This window comes from Herpailurus yagouaroundi, unplaced genomic scaffold (assembly GCF_014898765.1).
Source record: "Herpailurus yagouaroundi ecotype Mexico unplaced genomic scaffold, PumYag 140, whole genome shotgun sequence".
Classification (NCBI taxonomy): Eukaryota; Metazoa; Chordata; class Mammalia; order Carnivora; family Felidae; genus Herpailurus; species Herpailurus yagouaroundi.
Window position 1 is genome coordinate 3206027 of NW_024412395.1, and position 22607 is coordinate 3228633.

Below are 22607 nucleotides of genomic sequence, written 5' to 3' on the forward strand. Positions count from 1 at the left end.
ATGGGCGTGTGAGTTACCAGCAGCTGTGCCGAGGGCTTGGTGACCGTTGGGATGGCATAGAGACAGGCCGTGGGCACCAGCCCCGTCTTGCCCGTCCTGTCGTTCTGGCCCAGGGTCCAGTTCTCAGAGGCCAACAGCCCCTGCTTCTTTGTCAGGATCAGCAGGTCCCCTTTCTTGAAGGGCAGGATGGTGGCGTCCTCTGCAATCCCAGGTCACACATGGGGGCAGAAAAGCCACCACTTACCAAGGGCTATACAGAGGCCAGAGACGGGGTTGGCATTGTAGGGGTTGTCTCCTTTGGCAGAGCGGTGGGCCCAAAGCCACTGTGAGGCTGAGCAGTTGGCCAGATTCCCAGGCCCGGGCAGGCAGGGGCTAGGGAGCTCAGCTGCGGCCCTAGCCTCGGGGGACCGGCTCTGAGTGCCGTGACGCCCCCTGAGCCTGTGTCCTCCTCTGGGAGGACATAATAATCCCTCCCTCTTGGGCAGTTGTGGGGATAGAATGGGCAAAAGGGATAATGTTTCTGGGCACTTTTTCCTGCTGTAAGACCCGGATGCACAGCCCCTTCCTCTCCATCCGAGGGAGCCTCCGTACTCCCTCCCAACTCCCAGGAGTGCTCTGCTCTTGCTGGAGTGCTGGCTTGCAGGAAAGGTGGGCTAACAACTAGACTGCTAGGGCTCGGTCCCCCACCCCTGAGCTATGACCCTGGACAAGTTGCTTCCCTTATCCGAGCCTCTGGTTTGGTCTGTAAGTGGGATAACAGCGTGGCTGTGGGGTGTTGAAAGGTCAGACTGGTGGCTGGGCCGTTCTTTGCAGGGTGGAGGACATGGACCCTTTCCTGAGCTTCCTACAGTGTCCAGTCCTCAACTAGCTTCCCCTCTGGGGGGGTTTGAGACCACTTCCTTAAGCCCCTCATTTTGTACAAGGGAGGGCTTTGCCCAAAGCTGTCCCCGACCGTGCTTTGTAGCCCTCTGTCTCTCTCTCTCTGCTCGGGTCCCTCCCGGAGCCCTGCTGTATGGCCGCTGAGACATGGGGATGAGCCAGCCACCTTCCCCCTGACCACAGCATTGGCCCCCTCACCACACCCTGCTCCCGCCTGGCTGGGCACCTGTGGCCTTCCTGTCCTGCAGGGCCATGGCGAACACGGACCTCTCCTTCAAGCCCTCCAGGAACAGGGCCACCAGCTCAGCGATGGCCACACTGCTGGGGGACATGAATTCGTACTCCTCTTGGTGCAGTGTGGACAGTAACAGCCTCTGCCCACCCTGGGCCTCCCTGAGGGGACAAAGGGTACGACATGACTGCTGGCCTCTTCCACCCTTCCCACTCCAGCCCCCAGCTGCCTCAGAGGCCCCCCCGCCTCGTTACAGATGACTTGGCCAGAACCAAGGTCTGAGCCGAGGGACCACTGCGTGCAGTGGGCAAACGCCACCTAGAGCTCAGGGTCCTTTAGGCTTCAAAGGCAGCGAGCCTCTGGGCTCGGCTCTGAGTGGGCAGTGAGGTGGTTGGTGCATAGGGCCACCACAGGGACATGGCAAAGAACATTGGAGTTGAAATGGGGCACGAGTCTTGGTGAGCTTGGGCCAGCTACTCAGCCTCCCATGTCTTTATTCATCTGCAGAGTGGGTGATGTCGTGGGGACGGGTGGCCCGCACGGTCAGCCTGAGTAAGTGGTGGCCACTGCGCGCCCCGCACACGGGTAACAATAATGATGGTCACGGCACACTGGGGTATGCTTTAACCAAGGGGCCCTGGCGGGGCACAGGCAGGCCTTCCCAAAGGGCTGGGGGTATTCTCAGAAGATGAGAGCCATGCAGAGCCATGGGGGTGGGGGGGTCCAAGGCCCAGCCTGGCCTGCAAGGCCACCCTGCCACACACCCAGCCCCTGGCCTTCACTTCCCCTCTCGGATGGGCCGCACCTTCCGTGTGACCAGTTCTCGCCCATGAGAAGGGACAGCCTGTAAGTGAATGCACACCCAAAAGGCTACAAGCTTCTGTGCCCCCTTCCAGGTGGATCTGGGTTTCAAGAGAAGCCTGAGAGAACAATGCCTCACTCGCAGATGCAGTACTTAGCGGGCAGTACTGGCCCAGCAGCAGGACAGGGTGGGGTCCCGAGTCCAGTGGCCACCACGCTGCACATGTCCATCGTCACCCCTGTGCTCTAGCCGGGCACCCAGGGACATGTGCCTCCCTCTCTCCCTGTCTCTCCCGGAGCCCCCAAGGACCAACTAAGGTTGTGAGGAAAGAGATTTGGGGCATCTTCCCTTGGGACACCCACCTGTTGGTGATCAGACTCATGACCTCTGGGAAAGAGAGTTCTAGGAGCATCTTCTCCTTCTTGTCCATGAAGTACATCCCCTTCCAGTTGACAGCCAAGATCAGCTGAGTCTTGGGCAGTCGGGGGCCTGGCCAGGGAGGACAGGGTTGTGAAGCTTAGGCTTGCCCCAGGGGGTGGAGGGGCTCTGCCTGCACTCCCTTCCCCTCCAACAAGCCCCCTTACCAGACAGTGTGGTGAGCTCAAAGAGCCTGGAGAAGAGCAGCGGCCACTGCAGGCGGGCGGCCTCCACCACCTGCTCCTGCACGGCCAGCGGCTTTGCTTGCTTCTGGGTGTACTGCGCCTGCAGGGGCAGACACAATGGGTCACCTCCGTCACTTATCTCTTACTCACGCAACCCCGGCTTCCCCTTATTGAATCAGGGGCCCGGTGTCATGGTGCTCATTTGCTGGATTGTTCTGTGAAGCCTCTAAGAAAGGCCAGTGCCGGTGAAGGCTGCTGGGGAGGCGGGCACAGCCCTACTTCATCCGCCCTGGCAGAGGACCTTTCAAGGGTGTTTTTAAAAAAAAAATTTTTTTTTAATGTTTATTATTGAGAGAGAGACACAGAGCATGAGCAGGGCAGGGGTAGAAAGAGGGGGAGACACAGAATCTGAAGTAGGCTCCAGGCTCTGAGCTGTCAGCATAGAGCCTGATGTGGGGCTTGAACTCACAAACTGCAAGATCATGACCTGAGCCAAGGTCGGTTGCTTAACCCACTGAGCCACCCAGGTGCCCCATTTCACAGGTGGTTTTGAGAATGGAAAAAGGCTTGCCCCTCTTGGGCATCAGGGCGCCAGAGGGCCATAGGTCAGGCATGGAAGGCTGAGGTGGGCCTGCTCCCGCCAACATGTGCCTGATGGGCCTGTGTCTCACTTCGTGCGGGAGGCCTGTCTTGGCGTGTGTCTCCGTGCCCTTGGGACCTCTCCCTAGAGCTCTGCTGCCTATCTGGGAGCCACCTCTCAGAGATCGTGTCAACTTGCCCCCAGTCCACGTTCCTCCCTCCCTCTTTCTCAACTTCTTCTCCACCCTTTCCCTCTCCTCTTCCTGTCTCCACGCTCTGTGTCGGTAGCTGGCTACAGTGTCCAGCTGAACTTTCTTTTTACTATTGGTCGAATAAAATGTTATTTCTCTTGTTGCTAGTTTAAAAATTGGTTGGGTACCATTCATACCCTGGATTGTGGAATGTAAATCCAAGCCTCATATCTGAAGGGTGATCTGGCAACATGCCACAGTATCAAGCACCTTAGAATGTTCACACCCTCTGAGATCCCCTGCCGAGAACTTATCCTGGCGAATAACCATCAAGTATATAAAAGTTTATATACCATCAAGTATATAAAACTACAAAGTGGTTCATTATTAAAAATAAAAAGTGGTTGGAGGGGGGAAGCCTGGGTGACTCAGTAGATTAAGCATCCAACTCTTGATTTCCACTCAGGTCATGATCTCATAGTTCATGGGATTGAGCCCTGCGTCAGACCATGCTGACAGCACAGAGTCTGCTTCAGATTCTCTCTCTCTCTCTCTCTCTCTCTCTCTCTCCTCCCCCACTCGCATGTGCATGTGCTCTCTCTCTCTCTCTCAAAATAAATAAACTTAAAAAAAGTGACTTCTGTAAAAAAAAATAATAATGAAAAATGGGGAATGACCTTAAAATTCATCAACAGGAATCAGTAAATTATAATGCATTACTTTAGTACTATGCAGCCATTAAAAATGAACATGAAGGAAAAGAGAAAAAAAGGGAAAAGAGTATGAAGATTAGTATTTTGAGACATGGAAATATGGCCCCTTGCTATGTGGCTAAGTGAAGAAGCAGTTGCCATATAAGCCTATGTTTATTCTTTTAAAGGTGTATTACTTCTCTCTAATCATATTCATTTCTCAGTGGTGTACCCATGAATATAGTCTGGAAGAATCTATCCCACAACGCTAAGAGTGATGATCTCATTGATAAATTATTGGTGATTTCACTTTTCTGTTTGTACACGTCTGTATTTTTTAATGCATTTGGTAACATACATGTTTTAAGTGGTGTAACGAAAAAAGTCAGTATGTTCACTTTGGAAAAAAGTGGTTGGGTAACATTTCCTAATTCTTTATCCTCACCCCAACTCTCCCTTCCTAAACTACAAAGCCACTTCTTACTCATGTTCATTTGGGTTCATGTAAGCCTCTGGTCCTTCCCTCATATGAGCACTAAAAGCCCATGACCTCTCTCCTGCAAACCCATTCACTCAAGCTGGGAAACACCAAAAACCACCAAGTGGGCTTTGCTTCCCCAAATTCCTATCACCAATAACTGTTTCCAAAAGATGCTAAACCTTTAGGTTCTGTGGTCAAATATGTCTGGGAAATGTCAGTAAAACTATCAGGCTTCTCTAAGGCAGGACTTGTCAGAGCCTTTCATAAATAGCTATGCACCGTGAATCCCTAAAGAGCAGGACAGGGCAAGCTGCACTTCCCAAACCACAAGTGCACAGGACCCTTGTCCATGGGCCCACTTGGGGGACCCGCCCCCCTTTCCTGCCGAGATTATGTGGCTTGGCCATGCTCACCACCCTTCTCTGAACTTGAAGGGCCCCTGCTGCCTGAACCCACCTGGGGCTCATGTCCCTGCCGCTGGGCTGTCAGCCCCTAAGAAGCAGGCATTGTGCTGCCTTCTTCCCTGTTCCCTGTCCTGCCCTTTCTTGGTCTATAGTGCCACAGGGATAATTGAGGTGGACGCAGAAATTAACCAAAGGGCAGTTCCTCCCCCCCCCCCCCCATCCATGCATAGCTCTCCTGCAGCTCAGCGACAGCGACAGCGAGTGGTGTCCTCAGGCCACGCTGCCCAGCCCGGCACCCTGGAAGGAAGGAGGCTTTGATGGGGGGCAGGTTTGGGAAGCGCTGTCCCTGTTGGTGTTGGAGAGAGGGGACAGCAGGAGGACTGTGAATCAGATGGTGTGTCTTTGCTGTCCCCTCGTGGGGTGATGTTCAGGGAGCCGCGGAAACCCGCACCGGTGTGGGTGATCCTGTGTGTTGTGGGGGAGTTGGAGGCGTGAGCCCCCAGGAGGAGCCCCATCCACATGGAGCAGGCCGAAGGGCGGGGGTAGAAGACGCAGCCCTCCCCGCCGTGCAGGGCCTGCACCCAGGGCGCGGGCGCAGCGTGCGCTTGGCAGCTGCGGACGCCCACCTGTGCCAGAGGTGGAGGCTGCAGTGGACAGGAGCGTGGGCGGGAGCTTCCCCGACGCCCCTGAGACGCCATCTGGAAGGGAGCAGGGCCAGTGGTGTGGGTCTGTGATTGGGAGCCGGACTCGAGAGGATGACTCCGCCCTCGAGAAACGCAGCCAGCTCACTGGGAGTCAAGGTCTCCCGCTGTCCTGCGGGGGCCTCCAACCCTTTACACGCCGCACCCCCCTTGGCTCCGAAGGAGGCCGCCCGCCCGTGTGCCCAGGCTCCGCGGAGGCTGACCTTGGAGTGGGCGGCGGTGACGAGGCTGGCCCACTTCTCCGGTGGCTTGGTCTTGTACAGCCTGGAGGGGACGCAGCTGGGCAGCAGCTCCTGGACGGCCTCGCTCCGCAGTGAGGCGCCGAGCCGCACGTAGCAGTGCCGGGCCAGCAGCTGCAGCAACTCTTCCTCCTGCACCGGCCGGGAGAAAACGTGGCTGCAAGTGGGGAGGCATGGCCTCCTGCAGGATGCCCCCGCCGTGCCCCAGCTCTCGCCGCAAACATCCAGGTGAGAACCAGGAATGTGAGCGCCCCATCCTGTTACCTGTGTTGGGCGGGACCTATCCCTTCCCCAACACACTGGAACCCCGGTGTGCCAACTGGGCGCCAGTAGGCCGCTGTCCTGCTGGCAGCTGTAACTTCCCAGCAGCCTTGGCCTGAGCCCTGCAGGCCCTCTGCCTGAGAACAAGGGGTGACCCTCCCTCTCCCATGCCACTCTCCCAACCCTCAGGTAGACAGTAAGTGTGGGGGGAGGGAGCCCTGAGGCTTGGGGAGGGGGGACCCTAACATGGGGAGCCCTAACATTGCTGTCTGAGTAGGGTGAATGTGGGCAAGGCCTCTACCCTGTCTTAGCCAGTGCTCACTTGTCACCAGTGGCCTCCCTGGGGTGTCTGCAAGGATTCATTTGGGCAGGATCCCATATAAGGCACCAGCATGGCCCAGCACTGGGCAGGGTCCCCTGTCCCCAGGGCTCTACGGGAACCGGGCAGCCCTGTTCTCTCCGGGAGACCAAACCTTGCAGAGCCACCCAACTGCCAGGATCTCTGGGGCCTTTCTGTCCTGTCCCTGCCTCTTCTTGCCCACTGCTCCATTGCAGGCAGGCCTCCATTGTTGCTGCAGGCCTCAGAGCAGGGTCCTCCTGACTCAGGCACAGGAAGGTCACACGACTCCCCTCCCTGGGTTCCTGCAACCATACAAAGAGCCCTCGCTCCTCTCTGCACTTTCCAGAGGGCCTGAGCCTCAGAGGTGACATAATATTCCAAGGTCCCACTGTCAGGATGAGGCAGAGGTGGGCCTCGATCTTGAGCACTAGGGCAGTAAGGCCGCCTTCCTGCTGCCCCACAAATAGCCACTGTGGTGAAGCCAGGCGGGCCTGACGCCAATGGGAGGCCTCCCCTGCCTGCTGCTGGGGCAAAGGAGCTCAGAGGCCTGAGCAAACCTGTGGTCCAAGGGAGGAGGAAATGGGGGCCGGGCTGGGAGGGGACAGCTGCACACCCCACAGAGGGGCCCGGGGACTTGCACTCCGAGAGCCTGTTCCTGGCGTCTGCCTCATGCTTCTCCATATCCCCACATACTCTTCCACAGGGTCCTCCTTGCAGGCCACAGCCCAGGCCTGCCCTGGAATATGGTGCTTCTCTAGGCTGTCTGATGGTTCCATCATGGGGCCCTGGTACCTATGGTGTCCCCTCACCTTCTCGAAGCTGTACTCGCCAGACCAAACCCCGTGCAGGATTTGGCGGTAAATGAGCTGGGTACTGATGGAGTCCTCCTGGGAGTTATGCCAGGGGGTGAAGAACTCCTTCCGGAAGTAGATGCGCCAGGGTGACTGGCGCTCGTTCTCGCCCCTCTCCCGGGCCAGCTGCTCACACTGGGCCACCGCATCCATCACGTGGTCGCGCCCGCTGCCCAGGGACCAGAACTGAGGCCAGAATTAGGGGTAGTGGGGGTTAGCAACTGCTGTGTGCCAGGCCTCGTGGGGACACCCTCAGGACATGTGGGTGGAAGGGTGTGCTCAGCTGGTCCTCTGAGAGCCTGAGGGGTTTTTCCACATGGGGGCATGGCCTGCCTGTCACTCTGAAACACGCCTCCCTACCGGCCCCCTCCCAAAGCAGGCAGGGATTGATGCCCAAGGCTGGCGTGCTAGGGCTGGTTGGTTGGATTGGTTGGTCGGCCTGAGTGTGTCTGAGTCAGAGGCTGTGGGCATGGGTGTGAGAGACTCTGGCCGGGAGATGATATGAGGTTCAGGTAGGACTGTGTTGATGTGACCCTCCAATTCTTGGGCACAGGAGTCTGGCTCTCTGGTACAAGGGGGGCTGGAGTAGGATGTGTGAGTGCCTGGTCTACATGTGGGCTGCTCAGGTGTGGCAGGGGACCTACAAAATGTGTGTGTGTGTGTGTGTGTGTGTGTGTGTGTGTTTGGCATCTGGTAGGGGCAGGAGTGGCCAGGGTGACATGGTGTGAGGGCTTGAGCTGGCCTGGGTGTATGAGGGAGGTGGGGGATGGTCGGGACAGCTGGCAGTACCTTGTTGTACACGGCAACCTGGAGAGAAAAGCCCATGTGGTCACTGAGGCCTTGCCTGTGGGCAATGTGCAGGCAGACTTCCCGAGACGTCGAGGCAGAGTCGACCATGACAATCAGGCTCTCCCCAGTCACCAAGATGACGTGGATTGGGATGTGCTTCTTGGACTTGACCGCCTGGGGACAGATGAAGACTCAGGCCCTCGGTCCTGGAGACCAACTCACCATCCCTCCTGTCCCCAAGCCCCTGTTGGCCCATCCCTGTGGGCTCCTGAGCACCAGGCCTGCTGCAGCCCCAGCCGGCTCGGCACAGAGTTAAAGTTCTGGCCAGCAGTTGCTCGCTGCCGAACTGATGGACCCGGCCAGGGCAAGGGCAGTGTTGTCCGGTGTGTCCACCAGTTTGTGTGCTTCTCCAAGTCTTCCTCAGTGGTCTATGGAGTGCAGCCTGCAGGCAGAAGGTCCCATTTTAACATGAGAACCCTGAGCTTTGGTGAGGTTAAGTGGCTCAGAATCACAGAAGGTCAGAAAAGCTCTTGGAAATCTCAAAGTCCTGAACTTTGAGACATTTTGGGTCCGTGGAAGCCACTGTTCCTCTCTGTGCACAACACGGTATGACCACATCCACACAGCTGCTCCAAGTTCATGTGCAACTCCAGGGCCCAGGCACCGAGCAGGTAGATGAGGGAGAAGAGGCGGGCCCTGGACTTGTGTCGCAGGGTGGGGCAGGAGGTGACCCCTGGTATAGGGTACCACAGGGCCCAGGGAGTGAGTGCCTTCCAGGACCCATGGGCCCCCTGAACCCTGCCTGTGTCTCCATGACTCTTCCCGAGGACACTGCAAAAACTCACAGATGACACAAATAGCAATGCCACCAAGGATGCCCACCTTGGAATGATCACTGTCTTCTAATAAAATGCAAATGCCCTTGGGAGGGGCAATATTTTGCCCAATTAGCAGTCATTCACACCATAAGGCTAAAAGTTACTTTTTCCTTGAGCTAGTAGGTCCCTAAAGATGTGGGGAGGGCACTTTTGAAGCCTGGGCCATGCCTGGGGAGGCCGAGCCCAGGCGTGATGCATAGGGACCACAGGCACAGAAGGTACCATGAGAGATGGAGAGGCCCAGAGGACACACTTCCTGCTGGCAGGTGCTGGAGGAACCACGGGGGCTGGCACCACCCCCACAGATGGTCTCCCGCCCCTGCTGCCCCCTACCTGTAGCTCCAGCCAGGCGGGGGGCTCTGTGCGCACCCCGTTGGCATAGGTGCGTCTCAGGCGCTCTGCACAGAAGGGCCCGTAGCCAGCCGGCCCTTTACCAATGAAGTTCAGCAGATACTGGTGGGCGAGGAAGGGAAGGAGAGGAAGACATTTAGGACAGAGGCCAGTTCCACCTCCTACCCACACAGGTTCCAAAACTCATAACCCCAATTGGAGCTAAGTGAGGTGACGAACGTGTTCACTGCCCTTATTGTGGTAATAATTTTGCAACATATTCCTACATAAAATCACTATATTGTATGCCTTAAATTTAAACAAGGTTATATGTCAATTATACCTCAATAAATCAGGAAAAAAAATAATCTTCAGTGTTGGCAAAGGTCTGTTTGGGTACTCTCACACACCATGAGAGGGAATGTAAACGGGTACATTTCTGAGGACCGCTTTGTCAATGTTTTAAATAGTGCATGGTATAAAAATGCACATCCTTTTTGACCCAGTAATTCAAACCGATCTTTATATCTATGTTTTAATTGGTGCGTATGGTGATGAGAAATTGGAAGATGGGCCCTAAATATCCATCAGCATGTTAAATACTCTCTGGGATGGCTCTAGATACATGGCATTAAAGTTGGCATCTGGGAAAAGTTCACACCCTGAGAAGACTCTAACGGAGATAAGCGAAAAATGCAGGAGGGTCGTTACTTAAAACACGTTTGATAAAACGCGTTGGAAATCGTTTTGTCTCACAAAAAGACTGGAGGAGTCTGCTGGTGTCAGGAGCGGCCCAGTGCACACACCTCCTGCTGTCCCCGACGGGATGCCTGTGTGATCTTGTGTGATCACAAGTACGACGCTGTATGTTACAGTGGCCAGAATCGACGGAAGTTACCTCTGGATGCGGAGAGGACTTTTCTTTTTAGACTTTCTGCATTTCCTGCATATTACTTTTATAATCAGAACCAAAAAGGATATTAAATAGTGAGGTCTGGGGCTTCTGACACCTGGGAGCACCTGTCAACCCCCAGCTCCACGTTTAGTTCTAAGGACTAGAGGGAGAACGCTGCAGCCGGTCCCCAGCTGGCGCCCACTCCCGGAACATCTTCGTCTTTTCAATGCACGTTTCTTCTACCACCTCACTGTCTCCTCAGAAGAGCCGTCCCGGTTCCTGAGCCCAGTGGAGTGGCCTGTAGACCCTGAAGGAGGGCTGGAAGGAACCAGGTCGAGGGTCCTCTTTTACAGATGGGGAAACTGAGGCCTAGAAGGCACTGCTGCCCACGCTGGCCTGCAGGAGCAAGAGAATCGGCCAGGGGCTGGGATTTCTGGATGTGCTTCAGAGCCCAGAGCCAACCTATGCTCCCGCTACAACCTGCTCCCCTCCAGCCCCTGCCCTACATCCTCCCCACCTTCATGAACCTCTCGGAGGGTGGGAAGCAGCCGAGGCAAAGGCTGAGCAGGATCCAGCCCCGGGCCAGGCTGCTCATTTTGAAGTTCTCCGACAGCTGCTTGCAGATCTGGCAGTAAATCTCATCCCTGAAAGACACACACCACTGGCTCTGGGTGGGGAGAGGAGACACAGCTGCCTGGGCACAAGTCCTTCTGTGCCCCCAGGTGGGGTCTTGTCCCCACGGTGACCTACAGTCCCCTCACCTCCAACTGCATTTGCTGGGCTCCCCTGCCACACCCCTGGCCCACCCTGGGCCCTGCCATCTCCTGGGACTGTGCTACCTCCAATGTCTTTCCAAGACTCCAGGCACTCCCACTGGCCCACTCCCACTGGACCTCACCTCCTACCTCATACTTCGGGCCTTTGCCCCCTCCCTCACCCAGTCTTGCTCAGAAGACCGTGGTCCTCCAGCTGGGGGTGGGGTGCAGGTGCAGGGAGTGCCCAGGGCTCTCTGGTCACAGCCCTGCCCTCAGGGGCCCAGCCTAACCAAATCTGTTCTTTCCTCAACCTCAAAGTCATCTCCAACCTTCTCCCTCACCTTGAGGCCCCCTCCTCCCCCACTCCCAATGCAGCCAACCTCCCACTACAGAGAGGAGCGAAACTTCTAGGGAGAATCCCTCAATTCCTCCCCTGCTGACCAGTTCTCATTACTACAAGCTCATGAGCCTCTCCTCTCTGCCTTCTCTGGGGAAGGGGTGCTCTTGGGTCCTTCCTGCTGACTCAAGCCTCTATCATCTTTTTTAAAAAAATGTTTATTTATTTTTGAGAGAGAGAGAGAGAGAAAGCTCACAGGTGTGCATGGAGGGGAGGGGCAGACAGAGAGGGAGACAGAGGATCTGAAGCAGGCTCCACACTGTCAGAGCAGAGCCCCATGCGGGGCTTGAACTCACAAACCACGAGCTCAGGACCTGAGGTGAAGTCTGATGTTTAACAGACAAGTCACCCAGGCGCCCAGTTCTTCTCTTTCTTAAAACTTTTCCCTACTTCTCTTAGAACTGAATTCAAACTCCATGCTTCAGCTGTTACAAACTGCTTGGAGTTCCAGCCCCTCAGGCTGTTTCAGGACTCTGTAATCCTGGCCACCAGCTCCCTGGCCACTGTCTCCTTGTCTCTCCCCGCCCCGCCCCCCCGCCATCTCCGCCTCCTCCTTTCCACTCCACCTGGCCCTGGAGGGCATTATGACCAGTCACTGGACCCTTATCTTAGCACAAGGAGTTATTGTGGGTCTCTGGCTTCTCCCACGCTCCCCAACCAAAGGATAAGCTCCCAAAGGACGGTGACATATTGCCCTCACCTCTGCATCCCCAGCCCCCATGCCAAGGCTTGGCCCTGAGCAGGTACTTAATAAACATTTATTGCCATTTGCCACAATGTGGATGGAGCTAGAGAGTATTATGCTAAGTGAAATAAGTCAGTCAAAGACAAATACCATATGACTTCCTTCATATGCGGAATTTAAGAAACAAACCAAGTGTACCTGGAGGGGGTTAAAAAAAAGAGAGAGAGAGAGAGAGAGAGAGAGAGAGAGAGGCAAACCAGAAAACAGACTCTTAACTACAGAGCACAACCTGAGGGTTGCTGGAGGGGAGGTGGGGGTAGGGGATGGGTAACTAGCATGGGGACTAAGGAGGGCACTTGTGATGAGCACTGGGTGTTGTATGTAAGTGATGAATCACTGAACTCTACACCTGAAATTAATATTACACTGTAACTTCAGTTAACTAACTGGAATTTAAATAAAAACGTAAAAAACAAACATTTATTGAATGCATGGCTGGATGTGGAGTGGGCATTTGCTTTGTCTTGGAATCTGACTAAGACCCCAGAGCCAAGGGCAAATAGATGATAATACTCAACATGCTAGAGAGATATATTTTTGTAGAATTTATCAAAGATGGCAGAACTGTCCAGTTACCATGCCATCTGCTGCATAAAAGAAAAATTTGACAGGTGATTCCTGGAAGGCACTTTCTAGGAGTTGAGACATCTCTGGCCCATCTCCACTCCCTCCAAGTGACAGGGAGCTGGGGGGACCCCAGGAGAACTATTAATAGGATTGGGGCTCTCCACCAGAGATGAGATCCTTCTCACTCTCTGAGGTGGGCTGAGCCCCAGAAGCCCATTGGCCTACCCCAGCATACTGGAATGGGCCCAATGACAGAGTTCTTGAGAGTGCTTGACTTGTATGCCTCAGAGACACAAGTTAGGGACCTCCATGAATGAGAGACTAGGATCTGCTTCCTCCTAGAGAATTCTAAGCCACCCATGATGGAGAGAGAACAGTTAGGAGCTAAGAGCTGCGCTTGGTGGGTAGAGCATGGATGGCCTTCCTGTGGACTAAGAGGATGCCGTGGAAGAAGTTGGGAATCAAGCATCTTGATGGGATCCCACACAAGCAGGCAGCCCATCATTTCAGAAGATCCCAGGGCTAATAGGCTGTGGTATGTTCAATTAGGGGCTAGATTTGAGAAGGAGTCTCAATGGATCACAGAGAGCATCAGCCTCAGCTGGAGAACAGCACTGTGTGCAAGTGCTAATAGGGGTATCTGAAGAACCCACAATGCATCTCATTTGGACACAGCTTATACATGTCTACTATCTTGGAAGGTGTGGTGGCCAGTGAGGATTAACCGTGGAAGTACTACCAATGGAACTAAGTTAGAAGAGTTGCCAGGTTGGTGTCACGAAGGCAGCTCAAACTTGGGTAGAAACTGTGCAGCCTTACTGGCTTAAACAACCAGAGGATAGAGTCTGGGGTGTCCACAGTAGTTGAAAGTGAGAAGGGAAATCCCGGAATGAAGAGAACCAGAGGAGTTCTCAATTTTGCATATAAAATCTTCCCAAATTTCAGCTTGGCTCCTGACCCACGGGGCAGACTCCAGGAATCCCAGCAAAGACTAAAATAACTGAACACGGATTCCATCTGCCACTCACCACAGAGAGACAGAATTCGAATATGGCCAAGTTAATTGCCTGTCAGAACAAAAGCCAACGCTCTTTGAAAGAATGTAACAGGTTCCAGAGTCTCTAAACATATTATCCTCAGTGTCCAGGATACAACCCAAAAGTAATAGAATTATGCGGAAATAACAGTCCAATACTAGATGTGTGAGGAAACAGAAAAACATGACCATTCTTAAGAGGAAAGGCAGTTGGAGCACCTGGGCGGCTCAATTGGTGGAGCGTCTGACTTCAGCTCAGGTCATGATCTCACAGTTCGTGAGTTCGAGCCCTGCATCAGGTTCTGTGCTGATAGCTCGGAGCCTAGAGCCTTCCTCAGATTCTGTGTCTCCCTCTCTCTCTGCCCCCTCTCCCACTCGTACTCTGTCTCTGTCTCACTCAAAAATAAAATAAAAACATTAAAAAATTTTTTTAGGTTAAAAAAAAAAGAGGAAAGGCAGTCAACAGGAACTGACCCCAAGATGACCTAGATAATGGATTCAGCAGAAAAGGTTTTAAAACTCCTATCACTGTTTAAGCACATAAAAGACACCATGCTCATAGTGAATGAATGAATAGGAAATCTTGGCAGAGAAACAGAAACCATAAAAAGAACCAAGTGCAAACTCTAGGACTAAAAAATATAACATCTGAAATTAAAAAATTGTTACGTGGGTATAACAGCAGAATTGTGGTAGACAAGAGAAAGATCAGTAAATCTAAAGATAAATCAATAGAAATTATCCAGTCTAAAGAACAGAGAAGGAAAAAAAAAAAAAAAAAAAAAAAGAAAGATGAACCGATCCTCAGGGACCTGAGGGACAATATCAAGGAGTCTTACGTATGTTTAATTACAATTCAAAGGAAAAGAAAGAGAGAGAATGAAATAGAAAAAAGTATTTGAAAAACAAATGGCAAGAAATTCCCAAATCTGGTAAAAAATAATAACCTAAAATATATGAACCCCTAAAATATAGTAGTCTGTCTCTGAGAGAGCAGTATACATATTTCTTAAAATTTATATGAAAAGAGAATTCCTGTAAAGCAATATATATATAATATAAATGAGGAATTTGCTCATTGACAGGGCTCTGCATTAAAGCCTGTTATAAAATGAATCATGACCCTATGATACATCTATTCTCCTAAAAGTGGCTTTTACCCATGGGTCTGGACACAGAAGAAGTCGAGGACCCTTTAAAGGTTCTAATATCTACTATACTCAGACCCAGGCTGCAGGCTCTAGGACGGGGAGCAGGGACAGGACAGGGTGTGTTAGGAGGCAGGGAAAGGAGGAGGCTGTGGCCATGGGCTGAGAGCCAGTGAGGGGGCCTGACGTTCTAGATGGGGGTGTCGTTTGCATGGGGACTGACCTGAGGTTAGGCCGCACGATGGCGTAACCCACAATGAAGTGCACCTTCTCCAGGTTGGACATTGGTCGGTCTGAGATGGGGCCATCAGGATCAAATGCCTCCTCTCCAATATTCAGCTGGGTGGTCACCTTGAAACCCAAAGGCAGCAGTCAGTGACTCTGCCTTATTTGCAGACCGTTGTGACTCTCCTTATTTGCAAAGGAGGAAACCAGGCACAGGGAAGAAAACCAAAGCTTGGGATCCTATGGCTGGCCAGCAGTCGGGTCAAGCTTCTGTGGGGCCTCAGGCCTGGGGGACACCTCAGGTCTGCCCTGCCCTGCCCCCCTCACACCAGGCACCTGTGTGGATCCACGCTGCTGTGGAGACCGGGTGCTGTTCTCTCCGCCCAGGGTGTCGTGGAGGTGCTGCATCATGGAGCTGCCACGCAGGCCATTCCTGGCCAAAAGCACTGGCTCGGGCAGGTCACCCATGAACCTCAGGATGATGCTCCACACAGCCAGGGCGGCCTGGGGAAACCAAGAGGTCTCCACTAGAACGCAGCTCACAGTCCTGGGCCCATGATGACCCCTCCCCTCCCTCATTCCCTCTCAGCCAGGGGGAGGCCTGAGCCACTAGAAACCAGGGAACCACTGTGTACCGAGCAGTCGGCATCATCCTCGTGGTAGAGCAGTGGGTATCGGAGGGGCCGCCGGATGTGCGTGTGGCTGGCCGATTTCTGGAAGTAGGTGGCAGCGAACTTGGGGAAGGTGTACTCGGCCAGGCCGTCCACATCCTCCTCGTACTCCTCCACCATGGGGACCGTGTCCAGGTCAACCTCAGGCAGCTTCTGGGTCCTTGCTTCCAGATCCTGGGTGCCGGTGAGAGGGAGGGTCAAGGGTCAGCCATCCTCTCAGATGCTAGCTGGCAGGGCACGCGTCTCTGGGGGCCAGGGAGCCCCAAGACAGGTGTGTCTGGCTATCTGCAGCATGATCCACTCCCCCTCGTGTCCGAGACCTCTCCCACCGCCTCACAGCCTCACTGGGCCCCTGGCGGGCTGTTCCTCCTGCAGAAGTGGTCTCAGCTGCCCCTACTGCACAGCCTGGTGTGTACTATGTGTGCATACGTGTGTGCATGCGTGTGTGTACGTGCTCAGGGGAAAGGCATGAGCACCTGGGGGCAGGGTCAGGGGGGCACCTGGGTCACTGGGTCTCAGGGCCCGAAGCAGTGCAGTGAGAGCCCGGGGGATCTGTTCTACTCCAGCCCTCTCCTCCCACCCTGCTTCCTCCTCCCTCAGACACTGCTGCCAATGTTCATTAGTTCTCAGTGTTCCTCAGTCCCCAGGTCACAATCTGCAGAGCTGCAGCTGCAGGGTGCTCTGGGAAAGGGGTCACATATGAGTGGGAAATCCACCCCCCCACCCCCCTCACCCCCGGCTTCTCAGTGAGCCTAGAGGCTGGCTGAGGTCAGGGACTAAGCGGGACCCTCCTATCCCCTGCCAGGCCAGACCCCTGAATGACAGCACCCATCTTACCTCGAAGTCCCTCGGGGACTGGCCCTCCTGCCCACCGATCACAGAGGGGAGGAAACCAAACACTCGCTCTACCATCTCGGTGTCGGTGACACTGTCGTAGATGGACTTGCGCTTCCTGGTGGGGACGGCATCTTGACTCTTCTGCTTCCTAGCCGGGAGGACCAGGAGTCCCTGCACAGATGCCCCACAGGGCAAAGGTTACCACAGGCCCAGTGAAGGCAAGCACCTTCCAGAACTCAACCAAACCTCCTCCTAACGTTGTTCGTTCAGATCAATAAGTTTTCCTCCAAGATCCTAGAATTCAGGGACGCCTGGGGGGCTCAATCCATTAACTCAGGTTCATGAGTTTAAGCCCTGCGTCAGTCTCTGTGCTGACAGCCTGGAGCCTGGAGCCCGCTTTGGATTCTGTGTCTCCCTCTCTCTCTGCCCCTCCCCTGCTCACACTCTCTCTCTCCCTCTCAAAAATAAATAAACATTAAATAATAAAACATAAAAAATAAATAAAATCCTAGAATTTAATAGCTAGTGTGACTAAAGATCAACCACCCTGAGCTTTTCATTTCCCATGGAGAATGGGAGGTCCAGAGAATGGGGGCTGCCTGCCTGTCCCTACCCTGACATGGTCCCCGAGCAACCGCCTCAAACCCCAGGGGCCCCCAGAACCTAACTATCTACCAGGTCCCTTCACTCAAAGAGCACCAAGGCTCCACTAGGGCAGGTCTCTGGGCCCATCCTCACTAGCGCACAGATGAGGCTGATTTGTGGCCCGTCTGGGGCCACACGGGAGCAGAAGCCTGCTGCTCATACGTCTGAGGCTCTGTTCTCTTACTTGTCCCGGCCACTGTACTAGTAATGCACTCAGCAGACCTAATTTTCATCTAGAGAGCAGGTGTGGACTTCATCCTAGCCCTTTGCCTTATCACAGTTCCGAGGAAAGAGGTTGAGTCTCAGATGCCGGCTGGAGGAGAGGGGGTCACGAGGGAGAGATTTCAAAATGCAGGGATGAGCAACTTGCACAGCTCCCCTGCTCCCTGTCCTCCAGCCTCTCCTGCCCAGACACTCAAATTCCTCTTGGAATTTCTCTGTCCCCTGTCATGCCACAGCCCAGTCACTAGGGGCTTTCGACCTCGTCCTTGGAGCTGTGGTCTCCCGTGGCTCATTTGGCCCTGGTTTCCTACGTCATCCAGGGATGGCCCAGTCCTGCTGAGAAACCATCCCCAGGGCTAAAGGGAGAGGATCAAGAAGCTCAATTTCCAGGTTCCAAGCATAAGACTATCCTGTTGACACGATGCCTCTCCCATGCCACCCACTGTGTGTTCCTGGGGGGACCTAGGTGTCCCACATGCTGCAGTAATAACTTTGGACATGGAGGGGATAGGAGTGCCTGGTGAAAGCTCATGTTGCCGCTCACCCCTCCTGACTGCCCTCCCTGCTGTGGGTCCCACGCATCCCCCACCGGCCCAAGAGGACAGCGGCCACCTACATTGGCTTTCTGTTGCCGGAAGTTCCGCCGGGCGGCCATGCCCCTGGCGTGTGCCTGGATGACCACCACTGCCCTCTTCTTGGCTTGGACTTGCTGGCGCACGAGGTAGCCCCTGCAGAGCGCCTGTAGCTGGACCGTCCTCTGCCGCATCATCTGGTACTGCTTGGCCAGTAGGAGGCCCCGGGCAATAGCCTGCAGGCGCTCAAAACCCAGGAGGATCTGCGGAAGCAAGAGGGATGTACATCCAAAGTGAGGCCTGGCCCAGCAGGGCAGAGTGCAGAGAACGCCTCCCCAAAGGGACACAGAGAAAGAGAGGCAAGTCATATGCCCCAGGAGACCTCGCAAATTACCTTTACAGTTCTCTACTTTTGGGCAAAGGACTAGTGCTAAAATTTTACACACCTATGAGTAGAAGCGTGTTAAATAAGTGATTACTTGCAAAGCACTTAGAACAGTCCTTGCCATGTAAATACATGCTAAATAAGCATTTGTGGAACGGCGTGAGCAGTATAGTGCTCTCCTGGTGGCTAGGGGTAGAGCACTGGTTTGGATGTCATGTGGGTGATGGGGTCCCAGAGGCCTTGCTCATCACACCTAAAGCCAGGTCAGCCAAATTGTCAAGAGCTAGCGCCCCCAGGTGGAGGCCGATGGCAGGCATCACCAAGCCAATCTCTGGGATCTTTAACATAAAGAGGAAATAAATTGGTGAATACCCATTTCTATGCTGCAAACATGCTCTGGTGATGGCAGTCCCTGAGTCCCTGGGCGAGTCTTGTTGGCTTCTCAGAGACCAATGCAGTGAGTGCCAGGTGTGTGGGGTCACGCTTTGTCTTACACGCTTGGATGTCACGCAGACCGGCACCCAAACCCCAGCTCTACTGCTTACTCACTGTGCTCCTGGGAAAATTACTTAACTTCTCTATGCCTCAGTTTCTTGACATATGGGGTGGATTTAATAACAAATCCAATGATGCAGGCAGAGCAATGGCTCTAAGTAGACTTTCCACCCATGTCAGCTGCCATTATGTCCTGTGAGCACAGAACCCAGGCAGGCCCGGGGTCAAATTTCAAAATGCTGGGATGTGCATCTTGGTGTCACTTCTCTGCTCCCTGCCTTTCAGCCTCTTCTGCCCAGACACCCAAAGGCTCCTTTTGGAATTTCTCTGCCCCCCAAAGCATCATTCCACAGCCCAGTAATCAGGGGCCTTTGCTCTCCTCCACAGAACTGTAGCCTCTCACGGCCCATCCGGTCCTGGTTTCCTGAGCCTGGTTTGCTGATGTGACCACTGTGTGTCTCAACCATAGTCATGTCCCAGGACAAAGGCAAGTGGTCAAGTGAGGCCCAGTAGGGCATGGTTATGGTTGCTCTAGCTCATTTCTTGAACAGACACTTATTAGCAGTGCCTGTGGTTATGAAAAACATCTGAAGGCCTTGAAACAGAGAATAATCCATCCATTTATTTGTTGCCTGTAAATTGAGAAAAGACGACCATATGATTTCAGAGCAGGCCACCTTGTTCTAGCTCGGGAGACGCTCCAAACTCTGCAAAAGGACACTATGCAGCCCATAAACCTGAAAGCCTGTGACCTGAATGATGCTAAACAGACACTGTGTGGGGTGCTGAGAGCTGGTCATTTGAGGTCTGTTGTAACACGTTAGTGATCTGATCCCTCCTGCCTGAGCTCTCACCTTCACAAGAATGAACTTTCAGCTGGAGCAGCCTCCCAAGTGAATTCTCTCACCTGCTTGAAGTTCCGCCTGTTGTAGTAGCCTCTCCACCCGGCCTGGAGGGTCACAGCTGCCTGCCTCTGCTTCAGGAACTCCTTCCTAGAAGGGCGAATGCAAGTCCAAATGTATGTAACAACTTCACACATTTCACACCCTTTGGGGGGAAAATGATTTGAAGGGAAGAGGGATAATGAAAGGTTGGGGAGAATGAATATAAATATTACTTCTTTTTCAGAAGCCTTTATAAGCCAAAGACACACGTGTTAGGAACTGAGATCTGCCAACGATGCAACTTTGTGAATTAGGACAGTGCAGTTTTTAGAACAATCAGGACATTTTCCCTCACTCCTTGTATTAGGGATAAAACTCATTTCCAACTTAAAAAAATTTTTTTAATGGTTATTTTATTTTTGAGAGAGAGACAGAGCACAAGCAGGGGAGGGGCAGAGAGAGAGGGAAACACAGAATCCGAAGCAGGCTCTAGCCTCCAAGCTGTCAGCACAGAGCCCAACGCAGGGCTCGAACCCATGAACTGTGAGATCGTGACCTGAGCCAGAGTCAGACGCTTAACCGACTGAGCCATCCAGGCGTCCTGTCTCATTTTTTATTCCTTGTCAGACTCTTCCTGTTCCTCTGGCCAGTAGCCCAGGTGTCTGCCAGGAACCAGGTCAGAAATCCCAGGACTGGGACTCCTCCCTGGAGGCAAGTCAAGGCAGGAGGGCAGCCCCCTAGGCCCTGGTAGCCTGGCAGCTCCATCGAACTTCTCTCTGATGCAGGGAGTAAAGTGGGCTGAACACTGGGAGGGTAACCTGAAATTTGGCCTCTGGGGAGGCAAGCTTGGTGCATATAGATGTATCTTTTATCTCACACTTACCTGAGTTTCCTTTTCACTTCTATTAGTTTTTCAGGATATTTTCTTAGGTTTAAGACAGTAGACCTCAACCATATTAAAAATCATCTGGAGAACTTCAATATTTATTGATGCTCAGGCCCTACCCAGTCCAATTAAATCAGAATCTTTGCTGAAGGCTCTGGGAAATATATATATCTGTATATCTATTTATCTATCCATCTACCTAATATTTTTTTCGTATACATACACACACAGAGTATAAATATCTTCCCAGATGATTCTAATATAGGCCCAAGTAAATAATTGAATTATCAAAAATAAAGATAATTTGTCTCCTTTCTGGTATTTATACCAAGGCATATTTGGCAATGTTTAGAGACATTTTGAGTTGTTATGACTGGGAGATGGGGAAGGAGGGTGCTATTGATGTCTTGTGAGTAGAGGTCAGGGATACTGCTAAACATCCCACAATGCCCAGAACAGCCCCTCACAACAAAGAGTTATCTAATCCAAAATGTCAACAGAGTTGAAGCTGAGAAACCCTGATTTCTATCTTTTCTTTAATATTCTTGTCTAATTGCATTGTGTAGAAGAACAAGAACACCATCAGTTATCGATGATGATCACTTCTGAGAAGATGTATGGGGCAGACATACTTTTTTCTTATATCTCCTGCTAACTACAACTAAAATGTAAAACAAAGACGAGAAGACTGAAATGTGGAGAGGAGAAGGCAGATTAGCTAGAGATCTCAGATCCAAGGAGTGACACAGTGGTAATTTTTCTAGGTTTTCTTTTTACCTCATATTTCCCAGACTAGGAGCTAAAGTGTTGGTGGAGACCCCTGGGGAATTCTGGACTTCCACCACCACTTGGCAATAATGGGGTACTCCTCCCCTCCATGCTGGAGTGGTATCAGAGGAGACCTAGTGCACAGGCAGGCCTTTCACCATCCCCATTTGGGAAGAATGTCACTCTCCTGTGGTATCAGTGGAGGCCTACTGGGAAGCTGGAACTCCCACTCCCAGCCAGCAGTAAAAAGAACCTCTACTTGCCTTGAGAGTCCATGGAGGCAATGTGGAGAACTTAGACTCTCCCCTCATCTGACAGTAAACAGATGTCACCCCTACTTTTCCCTGCTAGAGTAGTGTCAGAGGAACCCAGCTAAAACAGAATGTTTAAGCAAGACCCAGAGTTCTTATAATATAATACCCAAAATGTCCATGTTTCAGTCCAAAATCACTTATCATACAAAGAGCAAGGAAAATAGCAACTTGAATAAGAAAAGACAAGCAACATATGCCAACATGGACAGAAAAGTTAGCCATTATAAAAATGCTTCAATGAGCAATTATAAACACACCTGAAACAAATGAGAAAATACAAAGTCTTAGTAAAGAAGTAAAAGACATAAAGTAGAACCAAATGGAACTTTTAGAACTGAAAAATACAATAACGAAATTAAAAAACAAAAACAAAAACAAAAAAACCTCAGTTTGGCAACAGAGAAAGGAGGAAAGAGTTAGTGAGCTTGAAGATAGAACAGTAAAAATCACCCAACCTGAAAAACAGAGAGAAAAGAGACTGAAATAAAATGACCAGAGCCTTAGGCACCATTGGGACTGTATCTTTTTTTTTTTTTTTTTTTTTTTTTTGGTCATTGGAGTCCTAGAAAGAAAGGAGAAAGAGATAGTGCTGCAAAAGCATTACGAGAAATAACAACTGAAAAGTTCATAATCATAACAAAAGATATAAACAAGCTCAGCAAACCTCAAACAGGATAAATTCAAATAAATTCACATCAAGATACATCATGGTTAAACTTCTGAAAACTAAAGGCAAAAAAAATCTTGAAAGTAACAAGAGAGAAACAACACATTACTTATAGGGAGAAAATGATTTGGATTTCTCATCAGAAACCGTGGAGCCCAGGAGGAAGTGGCAAAATATTCTCCAAGGATTGAGAGAGAAGAGCCATCAACCCAGAATTTTATGCTAGTGAAAATATCTTTCAG

At 52.3% G+C, this 22607-nt stretch overlaps 1 protein-coding gene across 1 annotated transcript in view; it reads right to left on the minus strand.

Annotated features, from left to right (window-relative positions):
- MYO7B (myosin VIIB) overlaps positions 1–22607 on the minus strand; it is an 84936-nt gene that overhangs the window by 8081 nt on the left and 54248 nt on the right. Inside the window, exons 20-34 of the mRNA XM_040474742.1 lie at positions 19754–19838; positions 18011–18229; positions 16528–16698; positions 15655–15864; positions 15356–15523; positions 15018–15145; positions 10664–10790; positions 9255–9374; positions 8044–8217; positions 7213–7440; positions 5767–5934; positions 2498–2615; positions 2276–2402; positions 1106–1272; positions 18–199 (exon numbers count right to left, since the gene is read on the minus strand). Coding sequence (XP_040330676.1) covers positions 18–199; positions 1106–1272; positions 2276–2402; positions 2498–2615; positions 5767–5934; positions 7213–7440; positions 8044–8217; positions 9255–9374; positions 10664–10790; positions 15018–15145; positions 15356–15523; positions 15655–15864; positions 16528–16698; positions 18011–18229; positions 19754–19838 — 2392 coding nt within the window. The remainder of the gene's footprint in view (positions 1–17; positions 200–1105; positions 1273–2275; positions 2403–2497; positions 2616–5766; positions 5935–7212; positions 7441–8043; positions 8218–9254; positions 9375–10663; positions 10791–15017; positions 15146–15355; positions 15524–15654; positions 15865–16527; positions 16699–18010; positions 18230–19753; positions 19839–22607) is intronic.